The sequence below is a fragment of the Chiloscyllium plagiosum genome, unplaced genomic scaffold (genome assembly GCF_037043375.1).
Source record: "Chiloscyllium plagiosum isolate Xiang-an unplaced genomic scaffold, Cpla_swu_hap1 HiC_scaffold_28, whole genome shotgun sequence".
NCBI classification, from domain to species: domain Eukaryota; kingdom Metazoa; phylum Chordata; class Chondrichthyes; order Orectolobiformes; family Hemiscylliidae; genus Chiloscyllium; species Chiloscyllium plagiosum.
Genome location: NW_028270166.1, coordinates 36,996,137 through 37,013,462, shown reverse-complemented (window position 1 = coordinate 37,013,462; position 17,326 = coordinate 36,996,137). Strand labels below are relative to the sequence as shown.

At 40.1% G+C, this 17,326-nt stretch overlaps 1 protein-coding gene across 5 annotated transcripts in view; it reads left to right on the top strand.

Moving 5' to 3' along the window:
• Positions 1–17,326, top strand: part of chaf1a (chromatin assembly factor 1, subunit A (p150)) — a 52,802-nt gene that overhangs the window by 9,376 nt on the left and 26,100 nt on the right. The window contains exons 1-4 of one of the 5 annotated variants that reach the window (XM_087976118.1): positions 3,197–3,333; positions 5,427–5,579; positions 8,635–8,688; positions 16,287–17,104. In XM_087976118.1, the coding sequence (XP_087832244.1) occupies positions 5,552–5,579; positions 8,635–8,688; positions 16,287–17,104 (900 nt within the window). In that variant the 5' untranslated portion in view covers positions 3,197–3,333; positions 5,427–5,551. Of the gene's footprint in view, positions 1–3,134; positions 3,334–5,426; positions 5,580–8,634; positions 8,689–12,942; positions 13,050–16,286; positions 17,105–17,326 lie in introns of those variants that run through there. The other 4 variants (XM_043720961.2, XM_043720959.2, XM_043720958.2 and 1 more) reach the window with 4 other exon arrangements.

Sequence of the window (17,326 nt, the reverse complement as noted above, 5' to 3'; positions counted from 1 at the left end):
TCATTTATATAAATGACGAAAAGCAGTGGACCCAACGCCGATCCTTGTGGCACACCACTGGTCACAGGCCTCCAGTCTGAAAAGCAACCCTCCACCACCACCTTCTGTCTTCGACCTTCGAGCCAGTTCTGTATTCAAATTACTAGTACGCCCTGTATTCCACGTGATCGAACCTTGTAAACTGGTCTACCATGAGGAACCTTGTTGAATGTCTTACTGAAGTCCGTGTAGATCATATCCACCGCTCTGCCCTCATCAATCCTCTTTGTTACTTTTTCAAAAAACTCAATCAAGTTCGTGAGACATAATTTCCCATGCACAAAGCCATGTTGTCTATCCCTAATCAGTCCTTTCCAAATAGATGTAAATCCTGTCCCCTAGGATTCTCTCCAACAATTTGCCCACCACTGGCATCAGGCTGACCGGTCTATAGATCCCTGGTGTTTCCTTACCACCTTTCTGAAATAGTGCTGCCACGTTAGCCAGCCTCCAGTCTTCCGGCACCTCACCTGTGACTATCGATGATACAAATATCTCAGCAAGGGGCCCAGCAATCATTTCCCTAACTTCCCACAGAGTTCTAGAGTACACCTGATCAGACCTTGGGGATTTATCTACCTTTATGCATTTTAAAACATCCAGCACCTCCTCACCTATGTCACCATGTTTTTTCCCCACATTCTATGTCCTTCTCTACAGTAAACATTGAAGCAAAATACTCATTTAGTATCTCCCCCATCTCCTGCGGTTCCACACATAGGCCATTTTGCTGATCTTTGAGGGGTCCTGTTCTCTCCCTAGTTACCCTTATGTCCTTAATGTATTTATAAAGTCCCTTTGAATTCTCCTTAACCCTATTTGCTAAAGCTGTCTCATGTCACCTTTCTGCCCTCTTGAATTCCCTCTTAAGTACATTCCTACTGCCTTTATATTCTTTGAAGCACATTGAAACTTACACTAGTAAAACAGGGAAGAGATAATTAAAATTGTCAGTTCAGAGTCCATAAATGATGAAGCAAATTAAAATGTGAGAATGTATTACTAAGGATATGACATAAGTCTATTGAGGTGATGAATTTGTGCCAGTTTATAATTAAGCTGTTTCTTAAATCTAGTGTATGTCGGACAGACACCGGCAAAGCTTATTCCTTACTTGGGAAGCTGAATCCAGAGAAAGATTTAGTCATGTTAAATATTGCTTTCACAGGTTATCTTGCTGCCTCATAGTTTTAAGATATCGAAGTGTATGAAAAATGTGTAAGGTCTAGGGATGACCTTCTGTTTAGTACAAGAAATGAGAACAATTTAATATTAGTGTGTCTGTGGAAAATGGGAAGTCTAAGGAACTGTTTATAAATTAAAGGAATATTTTAAGTTTACATTCAACTAACATTAAGGATTGTGGAGAGAAAGACATGGTTTGGTTGAAAACCCTAGTTGTTCAGAAAGGTCATCAACCTGAAACATCAACATAGCAATTTATTTTGTATTCACATGTGGAATGTGGGTATTGCTGGCTGGGCCAGTATTTAATGCCTTTCCTTAGTTGTCCATATGAAGGTGCTGGTATGCTGCCTTGAAATGGTGCAGTCCATGTTCTGTCACTAGGTCCATAATTCTGTTTGGGAGGGAATTCCAGAATTTTGACCCAACAACACTGAAGGAGCAGTGATATATTTCCAAGCCAAGAGGTGAATGGCTTGGAGGGGAACTTGCAGGTGGTATTGTTTCCTTATATCTGCTGCCCTTGTCTTTCTAGGTGGTAGTGGTTGTGATTTGGAAGGTGCTGTCTTCAGTGAATTTCTGCAGTGTATCTTTTAGATGGTACAAACCGCTGCTACTGAGCTTCAGTGGTAGAGTAACTGAATGATAACCCATCCAGAAAGAATCAGTTAGGCTGCTTTGCTCTGGAACTTAAGTATCTTGAATATTATTGGAGGTGCACTCAAACCATCAAATGAGAAGTATTCCATCACACTTCTGACTTGCAGCTTTTGATGATGGACCGTCTTTGGAGAGTCTGAAAATGGGTTATTGACTGCAATTTCCTAACCTCTGATCCACTGTTGTTGCCACTATTTGTATGGCTTGTCCAGTTCAGTTTCTAGTTAATGGTAAACCCCAGAATATTGATAGTAAAGGATTTTATCATTATAATACTATTGAATGTCATGAGATGGTGGTGAGATTGTCTTTTATTGGAAAAGGTCATTTCCTGGCAATTGTGTGGCATGGGTGTTGCTTGCTACTTTTCACCTCAGTCCTGGATATTGTCTTGCTGACTTTCTGCTTCACTATTTGAAAAGTCACAAATGGTGCTGAACATTGTGCCATCATTGGCAAACATCCCCACCTCTGGGAATATGGTTGGAGGGAAGATCATTGATAAAGCAACTGAAGATTTTGGGCCGAAGATTCCTGCCAACATATCCTGGAGCTGGGGTGACTAACCCCCGATATTACCACCTGCTTGATATGCTGGGGGTTTCCAGTGCTTTTTATTTTTAGATAAACCATTACTGAATAAAGAGATGTAGAGTTATGAATTGAAGAATCAGTAAGGGCAGGTTTTATGGGTTTATGATCAAATGTTGCCATTCCCAACTTCTTTGATTTGAAATTTCTTTTCAAGACTTTTTTTTCAAAAAAAAGGGTTGAAATGATGAGTCGATTAAAACTGTAAATGCAAGTTAGTTTCAAAGTTCCATTTATGTCAAGTCCCTAATATTCACTGTACTGCAAATTCTTCTGTTTTGGCTTTGTCAATCCTCAACAAGTTCACACTTTGTAAACCTGTCAGTCATTTCCGTCCGACAACACGATTGGTCAATCTGGTTGTCAATCAGATTCTGCTCCAATGTCCAATGACAGGAAGACGGGGGAGGGCTACGCAGGTTGGTTCGGGCCTAACCAATTCTTGTTTTTAAAGAAAACAAAGTTTACTTCTAAGCGTCAGGGAAGACTTGTCGTGAGAAATTGTCTTTTGAGATCAGTTTTCCAAAAGAGAGAGCCGAATGGACAGCTGTTATTTTGAAAGGGGGGTCACGTGATGGAAGGCGGCGAGTGAGAGAGGAGATGCTGCCGGCTCGTGTGGTTTCCCGCCAAATACGAGCGGCTGGCGGGAGGGGGAGGGGAAGGAGCGGGCTCAACGGCAGTGGCTCGAGCAGAGCAGCGCCGGCGCGGCTCGGATCTGATCATCCGCTGACCGAGCCCGCCCGCAAGCCTGCCTGCCTGCTGGCCGGCCACCGCCTGACTGCGGTGGCCCGGAAAACATGCTGCAGCAAACTCCGAGCCTGGAGCAGAAGCAGGCGGCCACGCTGAGGGAGACCCGAGGTAAGTGAAGGAATGAGGAGGAAGCTGGGGGCGGGGGTGGAGGACCGAGGCTCTGAGTTGGCCACAAGGCCCAGTCCATGATTGGAATGGGATAGATTGAGGAAACCGGTCTGACAGTGACAACTCTCCTCGTTCCTACAGCCCGGGAGGGTGTCTCTGATTTGTGGTGGGGGGGGAATCTGAAATTTACCCCAACTTTCACGGCTTGTTCACTTTTCTAATAACACATCTCATTTTGAGACACTGACAGGAAACTTGCTGCCCGTGGCTCCGATTTCTCCTTCACCCTGTTAAGTTATAGAAAGGCGGGAGAGGCAGGAGTCCTGAGTTAAATGGAGCGCTATCCAGCCAGGAAAGATCGGTCGGTCATAGATGCTCATACTTAAAACGGAAGTATCGATCTGAGCATTTGTATTTAATCAGTGTAAATTCCCCTTGTCAATATTGTCTCTGAAGAGGCTCTGATTACTCTTGGAGCTTTATTTTGCAGTTGGCTTTTCTGCGGTTAGTAAACAAATAATTTATTCTCTCCTCAACCCATAATATCTCTTCTCCGCACCCCCAACGATTTGTGTTGGATTATTTTTGTTTCTTTCTCTCCCCCCCCCATCCCGTTCTCTGTTTCAATTAAGTGAAATCAGTACTCCAGATCTGAATTTTCTGCCTTAATGTTAGACGTCTTTAATTCATTGACAAGGTGATTTACAATGTACAAGGATTGGAGTTAATTTATGCGACTTTGTCATTGAAGATTATTGTACAATATATCAATAGTTTAAATATTAGGCACTCTGCTGTCTTGCTCACAACTATGAACAACAGTTCATTGGAGGATCTGAGCTCCTAGGTGAATATTTGTGCACTGAGATCACCTTGAATAATGCTTCACTGTGATTCTTTTCAGAGGTTAATCATAAGGTAACTGTATGGGGCATGCTGGTCCCCATGCACATTAAATGGAAGTTATCACTGATGGTTATTTTAAAGATTCAATCTTGTGCATTTTTTTTAATAATAAGTTTGGAGATTTGTTTCTAAACTTTTGGCTTATTTGGAGTTGGTGGTATGATTTATGCTTCGTTGGGAAGAGAGAGAGAGTCGATGTAGCTCCAGCAATAAAATGATGGTGTGAATGGCAGCTACCATGTGTTGATTTAAAATAGTACATATCAATTGATAATTATGCAAGAGTGCTGAGCAAGGTATTTTTTCATGATGATATTTCATTCCTCATGGGTAGAAGAGGCAGTGATGACCTTTGCCTCTAGTTTTGCTACTGAAGGTTAGTCATACCCTGTGTGAGTGCCTTTTTACAAGTTCCCTGTGAGAACAGCTTGATGCTTTCTTCCAAGCAGATGTTATTTAAGATAAAGAGTTAGGAAATTATTGAAATAAGTATACTACAAAAAAACTTAATTGTTTTTGGTTCCAGCAGTTTTTTCAAGGATGTTGTTTGCATACTGGCACTTGTACCGTGGAATTTTAATACCTATTTCTAGAAGATGTTAATAATGAATGGGTGGAGTAGCTCAATAGAAATATGTTGGATTCCAGAAATTCTATATGGACAAGGTGTTTCTACTTGAATTAACAGAATCTTGTCATTTTTTACCCTTCATTTTAAAAAAAGGCTTCTGTTTTGAGAACTAATTAAGATGGATGTTTTACATTTTATGTGGAGGTCCTCAAGAAAGGATGTGCATCTTTGCAACAATAGTTCAATTTATCTTTCAAATTTGGCAAGATTAATGTACATTAGATCAATTTTTATGATCTCTTGCAACCCATTGAAGCTTCACTCTCAGCTATTAGTTGTTGCTTTCATTTGCTGGTCAGCTGAGATTTAAAAGTTCTCAATAGGATGCATTTTTATCTTTTGAATTTGGTGGCAGCACTGGTGTAATGGTGCAGGGCATGCTGTGCCATTGTTCACACAGGGTAGAATAATTTACTGATCAGAACCATTTTGTTGTTGAGGTGTGTTTCTCCTGCTTTCCCCATCCTTTACTAATAAACAAGTTGCTGCATATGTGACAACCTGAACAGTGCATTTGACACTGTACATCCCTTTTGTGTTCTTTGGGCATTTTTAGAGAACAGACTTCTGTCAAATGGATCGCTGATCAATTCGGGATGTTTGTGTCAAATCCTGACCTTTAAAAGCTTTGGAAATGTTTTCTCGGTTACCAGAAGTTGATCAATTCTTGACCTCCAAGACATGCAGTGGTACTTAATCATTGAAGCTGGTCAGTTGTTTTTGTACAGTTTTATATTAGTGAATTGCATTTTTTTGTCTTTGAGTGACCATGCACGAACAATTCCACACTTCAGATTATGCTTCACAAAGTTTCAAGGGGCTTTTGTGTCTGTGTTATACTTGCTATTGTACTCAGCAGGGTAGTTTTTAAAAGTCACTAGGCTGAAAAGATTCCTAGTTTACACTCAATTGACAATTTACAAAGACATTGTTGAAACTAGAATGCAAGGTTTGATTCTCCATTTAACAATTTTTTATATTGTATACAGTACAGTGTTACCTTGGTCATAATCCTGCAGTATTAATCATAAGTTGTGTGATTGTCATTGAAATAAGCATTTGGTGAACTAGTTGAGATTTGTCAAATAACTGGATGAAAAGCTCTTTGATACCACCCTGGAATATTCTGTTCTATGTGATTTGGGTTGCACCAAATAATTAGTGCACCTCTGTTCCCATGTTCTGGCCTTACAAAGCCTTTATAGAGACTTGACTGCTTTTCTTCAAGTCGTTCATGTGCATTTTGCATTCTAGGGTTTGATAGGATATTAGGATTTGATGCTCAGAGGTTATTTTCAAGGAAAATATAGAACATGAGGGCAAGGTCTCATCATAAGCAGCCAATTACTTAGATGTTGGATGGAGACATTTCTTCACTCAAGCTTATGAATCTTTGAAATTCTGTACCATTGAGGCTTACGATTCCTCTATCATGTGTAAGACTAAAAGTCAGTCACACTCAGCCTATCAATGTATCAAGGAGATGTGAAGGAACATGAAGCTGAGGTTGAAATTCAGCACAATTATACTGAATTGTGAGACAGGCTTGAGGTATTGTATGTTCAGAGGTACATTGGCAAATTTAGGGGGGATGAAGGAAATGTATCACTGAATAAGAAAGTTATCATCTCGTAAATTGCACATGCTGTATTATAGTTTGACAGTTTCTGGCATCTTTCCAAATGCTGACTATTCATCTTCATTCTGGAGAGAGTGATTATAGTTACTCAGGCTATTGAGGACACTATGCCAGCATTGTATTTGGTTTACCTGATAACCACATCTCAATTTTCTTAGAAAGGTTAATGGGCATCACTTGAAACAGAAGTTTTGTAGTTACTTTTTTTTCCTTACCAATGAGCACTACGTTGTATAGTAAATTTGGCAATTTTATGGAGTCTAAGGGAGTTTGGAACTAAGGGCATAGGTTTAATGTGAGAATAGAAAGATTTCAAAGGGACCTAAGGGGCAACTTTTTCTACACAGAGGATGGTGTGTATGTGTATGGAATAAGCTGCCAGAAGAAGGTATAATTGCAACATTTAAAAGTTATCTGGATGGATATTTGAATAGGAAGGTTTAAAGGGAAGTGGGCCAAATGCTGGCAGGTGGGGCTAGATTAACTTAGCATATCTGATCAGCATGGATGGTTTGGACAGAAGGATCTGTTTCCATGCTCTACAACTCTACTATTGAGTATATTATGAAAACATTTTTTTTTGTTATCTTATTGTCAGGATTATAGTGACCAAATTTCAGCATTCATTCCTATTGAAATTTTCACATTCTGAAACTCTTAGTTCAGTTATTCAATTCAGATGTTTTGATAAAATTTTTGGGCGATATTTCCTAATTGTTCTTTCGATATGCTCAGCACAAAATGAATTTAACAGTGAATTTGAATTATCAATGAACTGTATTCCGGTAACTTGCAATCTACTGTTTTCTTTCATATCTTCGTTATTTAAAGTGTTTACACAGAATTTTGCAGCCAATATGTAAATTGAGTTAAAAATCACACAGCACGAGGTTATGGTCCAACAGATTTATTGGAAATACAAGCTTTTGGAGCACTGCTCCTTTAATCAGGTAAGTAGTGGGGCAGGATCATAGAACACAGAATTTATAGTAAAAGATCAATCAACTGATGTGATTTATTGAACAAACCTAGATTGCAGTTCAGTCTTTAATTACTGAGAATGGAAATGCAGGTTTCGATTCATTTTAGTATGTAAATCGCAGAAATTCTTTCAAGTCACATTCCCTCAATAACTTCAGGTTTTATTTAAAAAGAAGTGACGTCTCAGCTCAGACAATGCATAGTCTATGGGGTGAATTTACATTTGCAGATACATTCTATTTTGTTCAAAAAGCACAATCCGTAGGCAGTCAGCCATATGACATTTTATATGTTCCTACTTTGGAAATAGAACCAGTCTGACTCATGGTTGGGATACAGAGATTCTAATCTCACTCCTTTAATGCATTATCTGAGTTGAGATGTCACTTTTTTTTTCAAATAAAACCTTAAGTTATCTCAGAACAGTGACTTGAAAGAAGTTCTGGGATTTAAAAATTAATGAATCGAAACCTGCATCCCGATTCTAAGAGATTAAAGACTTAACAGCAATCTAGGTTTGTTCAATACTTCACATAAATTGTATGACACTTCGATCTTTGATCTTTTACTATAAATTTTGTCTTATGGTCCTGCCCCACTAGCTACCTGATGAAGGGCAGTGCTGTAAAAGCATGTACTTCTGAATAAACCTGTTGGATGATGACCTGGTGTTATGTGATTTTTAACTTTGTTCACTCCAGTCCAACACCGGCACTTCCACAAGATGTAAATAGTTAGAATAACAATTGATTGGCAATAAGATTAAAAAAATGATTTTCTGAAGTAAAAGATCAATGGAAACTGACAATGCCATCTCCCAAAGTTTTTGCATGATGTATGTAATTAAAATAATTTCAGCCCTGTTGTGGATTTTTCAAAATATGTATTAGTTATCAGGTTTATTTGTCTCTTTTGTGGTTGTGGTGAGGGGAAGTAATCAGATACTATATAAACAGTTACGTTTATCTCGGAAATAAATCCTTGATGTGTGGTATTACAAATTGTTTTTAGATCTAGAATTACAAATAGTGTCGGACAATTGAGTGACATTTACTTACGAGAGAAAAATCTGTTCTCTTTTATAACTTTGCTTAATTTTCAAAGTTTACTGTTTCTGTATTTAACTTGTTTATTTTCTTTGCAGTAATGGAGGAGTGCAAGTTGAAAGCAGTCACTCCAGCAAAGAAACTGGTCCAAGGTAATTTCAGGTCTTGGTTATTAATATGATGCATTTTTTCATTGTAATGGGTCACAACATGGTCTTTTTCAGGTTTCAAAAACTTGAGCTGTGTTTCACCCTAGATGGAGACCATTAATGTCTGTCTTGATTGAATTCTATCCTTATTCTTTTATCTATTTGCACACTTGATTGAGTTTCTGAAATGAAACCCTTTTCCAATGTGGTGCTTTGTTTACATGTCTAGTTTGTGGCTTTTCTATTATCCGCCCTCAGCCTCGTTACTGTGAAAATCTCTTGTCTTTATACAAATCGTAAATTACTTTGCACATGCATTTACACACTGCTGAAGTCGTTAGTAGGTATTACTTTTTTTTATGGGAAGTAAGTTACCTTTCCTGGGAATATGGTCAAATGGCACTTGAGGACTAAGCATACCGAACATAGCTGGATGTAACTTCGGCCAACTTTTGTGATTTAATACTTGAAAACCTTGACATTGATAATCACAGCTGAAAATGTGTTGCTGGAAAAGCGCAGCAGGTCAGGCAGCATCCAAGGAACAGGAGAATCGACGTTTCGGGCATAAACCTTTCTTCAGGAATGAGGAAAGTGTGTCCAGCAGGCTAAGATAAAAGGTAGGGAGGAGGGACTTGGGGGAGGGGCTTTGGAAATGTGTTAGGTGGAGGGAGGTCAAGGTGAGGGTGATAGGCCGGAGTGGGATAGGGACGGAGAGGTCAGGAAGATGATTGCAGGTTAGGAAGGCGGTGCTGAGTTCGAGGGATTTGACTGAGACAAGGTGGGGGGAGGGGAAATGAGGAAACTGGAGAAGTCTGAGTTCATCCCTTGTGGTTGGAGGGTTCCCAGGCAGAAAATGAGGCGCTGGACACACTTTCCTCATTCCTGACTTGCTGCGCTTTTCCAGCAACACATTTTCAGCTGTGATCTCCAGCATCTGCAGCCCTCACTTTCTCTCATTGATAATCACAGGACAATTTAGATATCGCTGCAATTGGTCACCATCAAGCTGTATTTTACCACTATCCAGTATGGTTAAAAAGTGGATCCCATTTGGAGATATATTCTGCAATTGTTTCAGGAATCTCCTAACTTGCTATATTTGGTTAGAGTTCACAGGAAAAGTGACAATTTTCAGAGAAATGCCAACATGCTGTGATACCTCTGGAGCTGCAGAGCAGCATGAATCTATCAAAGGAAAAATAATGAACTAGAAACCAGAGAAGTTGTTAACAATGCAAGTTTTTGTTTCTGTATGCACACAACAAACGTTCTTGGATTATTTTATCCCATTATCTGAAGAGTAATGCCGTTGACTGTTGTGATGTTGTCTTGAGGAATATGGGCTATAACTGCATGATGTGAAATTTTGCAATGCTAATTAATTTTGAGATATACATCTTCATGAATTTATATAATTAACGTAAAGCGTGGCATACACTGAGCTGACATTGCTCAACCTCTAGCATTTCTTGGCAGAAAACACACATCTTCTGAGTTGGGCTTAATTTTATTTTTAACTCAATAAGGTATGTTTTACTCCCCTTAATTTACCACATGGGACCAGGAAGATGATACAGCCCAACATACCCAATGAATGCACAAGCGTTAAAGCACACCCACACAAAGCTGTGTACACATGGTGACTGAAGAACTGCAATGTTTCCTGTAGTGAAAAGTGAAATACAGAGGAACCTCTATTATATGAAGGACACAGACGGGGAATATTGGAACCTTGCAATCGTGCTGGATATAACAGGTTCCTCTGTATAAGGCTGATTTAAAGCTAAAGTTTGCTAATCTGTCAAACAATTGGACTGCAATGAGAAAACTTTGAATTAGCGTTAAATTAACATGAGACTGAATGTAGAAAGAAGTGTCTTGAAGAACATGTCCTAGACCAAACACTGACTAGCCATTGGCTTGATCTTGAGATGGTTGTATCAGAATGAGTCTTTGATATTCTCCAAATGGTTACATCACCTCCATAAATACAATGCTTTTATACTTATAGTCATAGAGATGTACAGCACAGAAACAGACCCTTTGGTCTAACCCGTCCCTGCCGAGCAGTTATCCTAAGCTAATCTCGTCCCATTTGCCAGCACTTGGCCCATATCCCTCTGAACCCTTCCTTTTCATATACCATTGCAGATGCCTTTTAACTGTTGTAACTGTACCAGTCTCCACCACTTCCTCTGGCAGCTCATTCCATGCACGCAGTACCCTGTGCATGAAAAAGTTGCTCCTTAGGTCCCTTTTACATTTTTCTCCTTTCACTCTGAATCTATGTCCACTAGTTCTGTGTTCCCTGACCCAGGGAAAAGATCTTGTCTGGTTGTCCTATTCATGCCCCTCATGATTCTATAAATCTCCTGTAAGGTCACCCCTCAGCTCCAACGCTTCAGGGAAAACAGCCCCAGCCTATTCAACCTCTCCCTATAGCTTAAACCCTCTCACCCTGGCAACATTCTTGTAAATCTTTTCTGAACCCTTTCAAGTTTCATAATATCCTTCCGATAGGAGGGAGACCAGAATTGCATGCAATGTTCCAAAAGTGGCCTAACCAATGACCTGTACACCCGGAACGTGACCTCCCAACTCCTGTATCCAGTGCTGTGATCAATAATAGAAAGCATACCAAACACCACCATCACTATCCTATCTACCTGCGTCTCTACTTTCAAGAAGCTATGAACCTGCACTCCAAAGTCTCTGTTCAGCAACACTCCCTCGACCTTACCAGTAAGTGTATGAGTCCTGCTCTGGTTTCCTTTCCCAAAATGCAGCACCACACATTTAGCCACTCCTCAGCCCATTGGCCCATCTGATCAAGATCCCATTGTTATCTGAGGTAATCTTCGCTGACCACTACACCTCCAATTTTGGTGTCACTTGCAAACTTAATAACTCTACCTCCCATGTACAAATGACAAAAAGTTATGGACCCAGCACTGATCCTTGTGGCACACCACTGGTCACAGGTCTCCAATCTGAAAAGCAACCCTCCGTGACCACCCTTTGTCTTCTACCTTGGAGCCAGTTCTATATCCCAGTGGCTAGTTCTCCCTGTATTCCATGAGATCTAATCTTGCTAACCAATCTCCCATGGGGAACCTGTCGAATGCCTTACTGAAGTCCATATAGATCACGTCCAATCCTCTTTGTTACTGATTCAAAAAGACTCAATCAATTTTGAGAGACATGATTTCCCACACACAAAGCCATGCTCGCTATCCCTAATCAGTCCTTGCCTTTCCAAATATATGTAAATCCTGGGTCCCTCAGCATTCCCTCTAACAATGTGCCCACCACTGATGTCAGGCTCACTGGTCTATAGTTCCCTGGCTTTTCCTTACCACATTTCTTAAATAGTGACACCATGTTAGTCAACCTCCAGTCTTCCGGCACCTCACCTGTGACTATCGATGATACAAATATCTCCGCAAGGGGTCCAGCAATCACTTCCCTAGCTTCCCACGGAGGTATAGGCTACACCTGATCAGGTCCTCGGGATTTATCCACTTTTATGCATTTCAAGACATCCAGCACCACCACCTGTAATATGGACATTTTTCAAGATGTCCCCATCTATTTCCCCACTTTCTATACCTTCCATATTCTTCTCTACAGTAAACACTGGTGCAATTCTCTCCCTAGTTACCCTTTTGTCCTTTTATTGTACTTATAAAAGCACTTTGGAATCTCCTTAACCTGATTTGCCAAAGCTATTTCATGTCCCCCTTTTGCCCTCCTGATTTCTTAAGTGTACTCCTACTGAATTTACACTCTTATAAAGATTCACTCAATCTCTCCTGTCTATGCCTGACATATGCTTCCTTTTTCTTAACCAAACCCTCAATTTCTTTAGTCATCCAGCATTCCCAACACCTACCAGCCTTTCCTTTCACCCTCGTGGAAATATATTGCCTCTGGACGTTTGCTATTTCATTTTTGAAGACTCCCATTTTCCAGCTGACCTGCGAACAACTGCCCCCCAATCAGCTTTTGAAAGTCCTTGCCTAATACCATCAAAATTAGCCTTCCTCCAAATTAAACCTTTCAACTTTTAGATCCGGCCTATCCTTTTCCATCACTATTTTAAAACCAGTAGAATTATGGTTGCTGACCCCAAAGTGCTCCCACTGACACCTCCGTCACCTGCCCAGCCTTATTTCCCAAGAGTAGGTCAGGTTTTGTACCTTCCCTCGTTGGGACGTCCACATACTGAATCAGAAAATTTTCTTGTACTTCTAGTGGATCCTGCAAAGATTTCAGAGTAGCAACTAGTTGATGTAACTGCTTTATGGAAGGAAAATGTTTACTGTTGCTGCAGAAGGCCATATTGTCCAGAGACTACCAAGGTATGATGCCAAAATTGCCAGTTTACAGAAATTTATCAAATAGTACAATAAATGGAAGTACAGTACTCATAGTGACATGAGGCCAATTGGTATGAAGTATCCTTGAATTTTTACCAATTTTAAAATCAATTTTGCTGCTGAACTGGAGTGGAAAGGTTCAAGTAATCCTGATGAAATCAATAGAACCTGATTCAGAGTGTATCAGTCTGCAAGTCAATAGAATTTAAGCTGTCAATTTCTAGTACAAAGCCAAACTGAAAATCAAATTCCCTTCAAAGTTTTTGTGCATTTCCAGGATAACTGGATGAATGAGGGGTGTTTCTGATGTCGAATCGACATCCTGGTGGCCTCTGCAAAGAATTGTTTCCTAGCATAAAAAATGTGCCAGCCCCTTATGATCTAATTTAAAGGCTGTTGTGTCTGTTCAGGGGAAACAAAATATTGTTTTAATTTTATAATATCTACATGCCTGTACTGGGCTTAATAATGATTTCTTCCTCAATCACCTTCCACTTTCCTCTGCCTGGCTGAACGTGTTCTCATTGAATAATTGCTCCTTTAATTCATCTCCCTTCTGCCAAGTCAAGAGTGGGTATAGGCACCCACACAGGCACCCACATGGGTCCCAGTTATGCCAGTCTCTTTATGGGGTGTGTGGAACAATCCTTGTTCCAGTCCTACACTGACCCCTTCCCACAACTTTTCTTGATGCATTGACGACTGATTCAGTGCTGCTTCATGCTTTCATCAGGATCTTAAAAACTTGGTTCATTTTGCCTCCAAATTCCACCCCTATTTAACTTTTACACCGTCCATTTCCAACACTTCCCTTCCTTTCCTTGACCTCTCTGTCTCTATTTCAGGGAATAAACTGTCCATTGCCTTCTTCCGAAAAGCCACTGACTCCTATAATTACCTTCATTATAGCTCGTCACACGCCTCTTTCTGCAGGGACTTATCCCATTCTTCCAGTTTCTTCACCTATGTCGCATCTTGTCGGAGGATGCCACCTTCCAAAACAGTGCTGCTGATATGGCTTGCTTCTTCCTTGACCATGGTTTCCTACCCATTGTGATTGACAGGGCCCTCAACCACATCCAACCTATTGTCCATGCTTCCTCTCTTGCCCCTTCCCATCACTCAACAACATGCTCGGGTTCTTCTTGTCTTCACTTTTTTCATCCCACCAACTTCTGCATTTGAAGGATCGTTCTCTGCCATTCCAGTGAACTTCAGCAGAATGCAATCATCAGACACATCTTCCCCTCACTCCCAGTCTGCATTTCCCAGGGATCGTTCCCTTGGGGACACCTTAGTCCATTCCATTACCACCAGCACTACCACCCTCCCCACAGCATCCTCCCATGTAACCGCAGAAGATGCAGCACCAACCCCTCCTTTTATTCTCTGCTCATCATCCAAGGCCCTAAACAGTCTTACCCGGTGAAGTAGCATTTCATTTGTACCTCCTCCAATCTTGTGTATTCAATTCGCTGCACCCAGTTTGGCCTACTGTGCATTGGAGAGACCAAATGCATACCGGGTGTCCACTTCGCAGAACACCTCTAGTCAGTGCCAAGCAAGACCCCAACCTTCCCATAACCAGTCATTTTAACACAGTACCTCTGCTCACATGCCCACTTGTCTGACTTGGCAGGCTGCAGTGTTCCAGTGAATTACAGTGGAAACTAAAGGAACAACAACATCTCATCTTCAGATGAGACACTTATTTACAGCCTTCTGGATTTAATATTGAGTTCAACATCTTGAAATTGTGAACCAGCTCCCATTTCTTACCTTTCCTTTAGTTTTATTTGTTTCTTTCTCTGTTATCATGTTCCCCCCCATACCCCCCCAAAAAAAATGGGACTGTCAGCTCTGGCAGGTAGGCACACCATTGTTCTGCCATTCTCACATTCCGATCACTTAATCTGAACTATTAACATCTCATCTCCACCAGCATCCTACACTCTCACCCTAGCATAAATGTTTTCCCTCTGTTTCACTACTTCAGCTATGATGTAAAGTCATCTTGACTTGAAATGTTAGCTTGCTCCCTCAACATGGGTGCTGTCTGACCCATTGTGACAAACACCATTTGTTGTTTTCAGTACAAATTCCAGCATGTGCACTAATTTGCCCATTCATTTGAGGATCATCTTTCTGCTGAAGGAAGAGATAATTCACTGGAGAGAGAATCTTCACTGAGATTGGAAGTATGAATGGCTGTACACCTTGGTGATTGTATAACCTTATCATCAAATCTACTACGCTATTAATGTGCAAACTCTCATCGGTGTTTTTTAAAAAAAATTAAACATCCAATTCCTAGGTAGAGAAGAAAAATGTTCACTCTGGACAAATGGTCTTGCAATGGAAAATTCCAAATCTGGTCCCAAACGGGATCTTCTGATGCCACAGTAAAGATGACTTGATGAATTTGTTAAACCCTTTGCATGGAGGTAGTGTGTGAATTTGGCAGGTTAATAAATTTTTTAAACTGTATTTAAAAGGTATTTTTTTAGAATAAATTTATTCAATTAAAATTCCTTGTTTTGTAATTCAATATGATGAGCACCGACGACAGGTGTGTGTTTACACTTACATTCTATTTGTTAACTAGTTTTCAAGGAATTTTCAAACTGCAAATGTGGATTGAAATGTCACCTAATCTGCAAAACTTCATCTATTGGTTGAATTCTGTTTCTGACTAGGGGAAACTATATTGGTGTTAGCACTGCATTTCTTATCACTAATCCATTGTTTTATGTTGGTTTATTGGCTTTCTTTGGACTATTGTAGTGTATGATGTGACATTGAACAGGTACTGACACTTCAGTTTAATACCAGAAGATTGCTGCATTTTATTTTTGGAAATGCTGTCTTTCTGCATGCTTTAATTATACTTTAAAGGAAGGGGTTGGAATTTTTCTGAAATCCAAACCTACATTGCTTCCTCTTTCATTAAAACCAAATTAATTAGTGTCATGAACTTGTAGCAGTTAATAGTCTGCCACTGCATTATTCGAGCTAGCTAATGAAACAGTACCTAAAAAACTAATATCTACTGTTAGATCTGGAGTCCAGATTTGAGTATGAGTGGTTAACTGATTGAAGTAGCTGGTGGTTGAGAATTAGAAGAAACAATCCCCTTTTTTTTATTGTTTAATATATTCTAAGTTGTCTTTTTAAATATGCTTAATATTACAAACTTTGTTTCTGCTTTTTTTTTTGTAGCACGATTGCCTTTCAAACGTCTCAACCCTGTACCAAAGCCAGAAAATGAACAGACTACTGATACTAAGCGGACAAAAATTTCCACTAATGCACCCGAGCAACTGGCAGCAGTCAAACTCATTGCATCTGTGGAAGATGTTGAAAATGACTGCAAAATAAACTTGGATGGCCAAACTGGAAATTCTGCAACAGTGGATGGGGATCTGGCTCCCTGCAAACTTGTTAATGGGAAAGGACCTCTTGATGATTTTTTGCATTCCGTTGAGAAGAAGAATGCTGTGGTTACAATGCATACTAGTGGACTCCATTCCACAATTGACTTAACATGTGATTCTAGCAATGAAGGTTTGGACAGCATAGGCACCACAGATGTAAAACTGTTGGCTTGTGAGAAAGAGCTAAATGAGAAAACAACAGTTGTTTCTGAAAAAAAATGCAACTGGTTTGATAGCCTGAAACCTAGTGAAAGTAAAGAGGTAAATTCTGAAAATTCAGCCTCTGGGCAGAGTAGCAGGGAAAGTAAAACTTATCAAGGACAAGAAATTGAAAGCAATAGCCCAATTGTGAACAATGCGTTGAGAGGCAGAATGCCAGTGGTGGTTTTAAAAGACATAATGGCTGGCAAGGCCTGCTGGACTGGGAGTCTAGAGAAGGGCATAATGCAAGTGGGAGGATCTGGGTCATTTACAAATGAAAGCAGTGAGTCACCCATCAGTTCTCTATCAAGTTCTATTTCAGCTACTGATAGTTCACCAGAAACAAAGTCTCCAGCGGATGAAAGAAGTCCCAGATCTGCATTCTCAACACCTGGAAACAAGGTTGATATACGATTATTTTTGTACGTTATTTGGGCAAGGGGGAAGAGAAAAGTGTTACTGTCTCCAATGCACGAATGAGAACTTTTGTTAAACTGTATCCAATTGAACTGTGAAGGGTCTAGAAGTATGACAGTGCATGTTTGGGGAGAAAAAACACTTTGAGCTGCTTTACAAAGATGAAATGCTACTTTTGAAATGCAGTTTTATAAAAAAGAATCATGC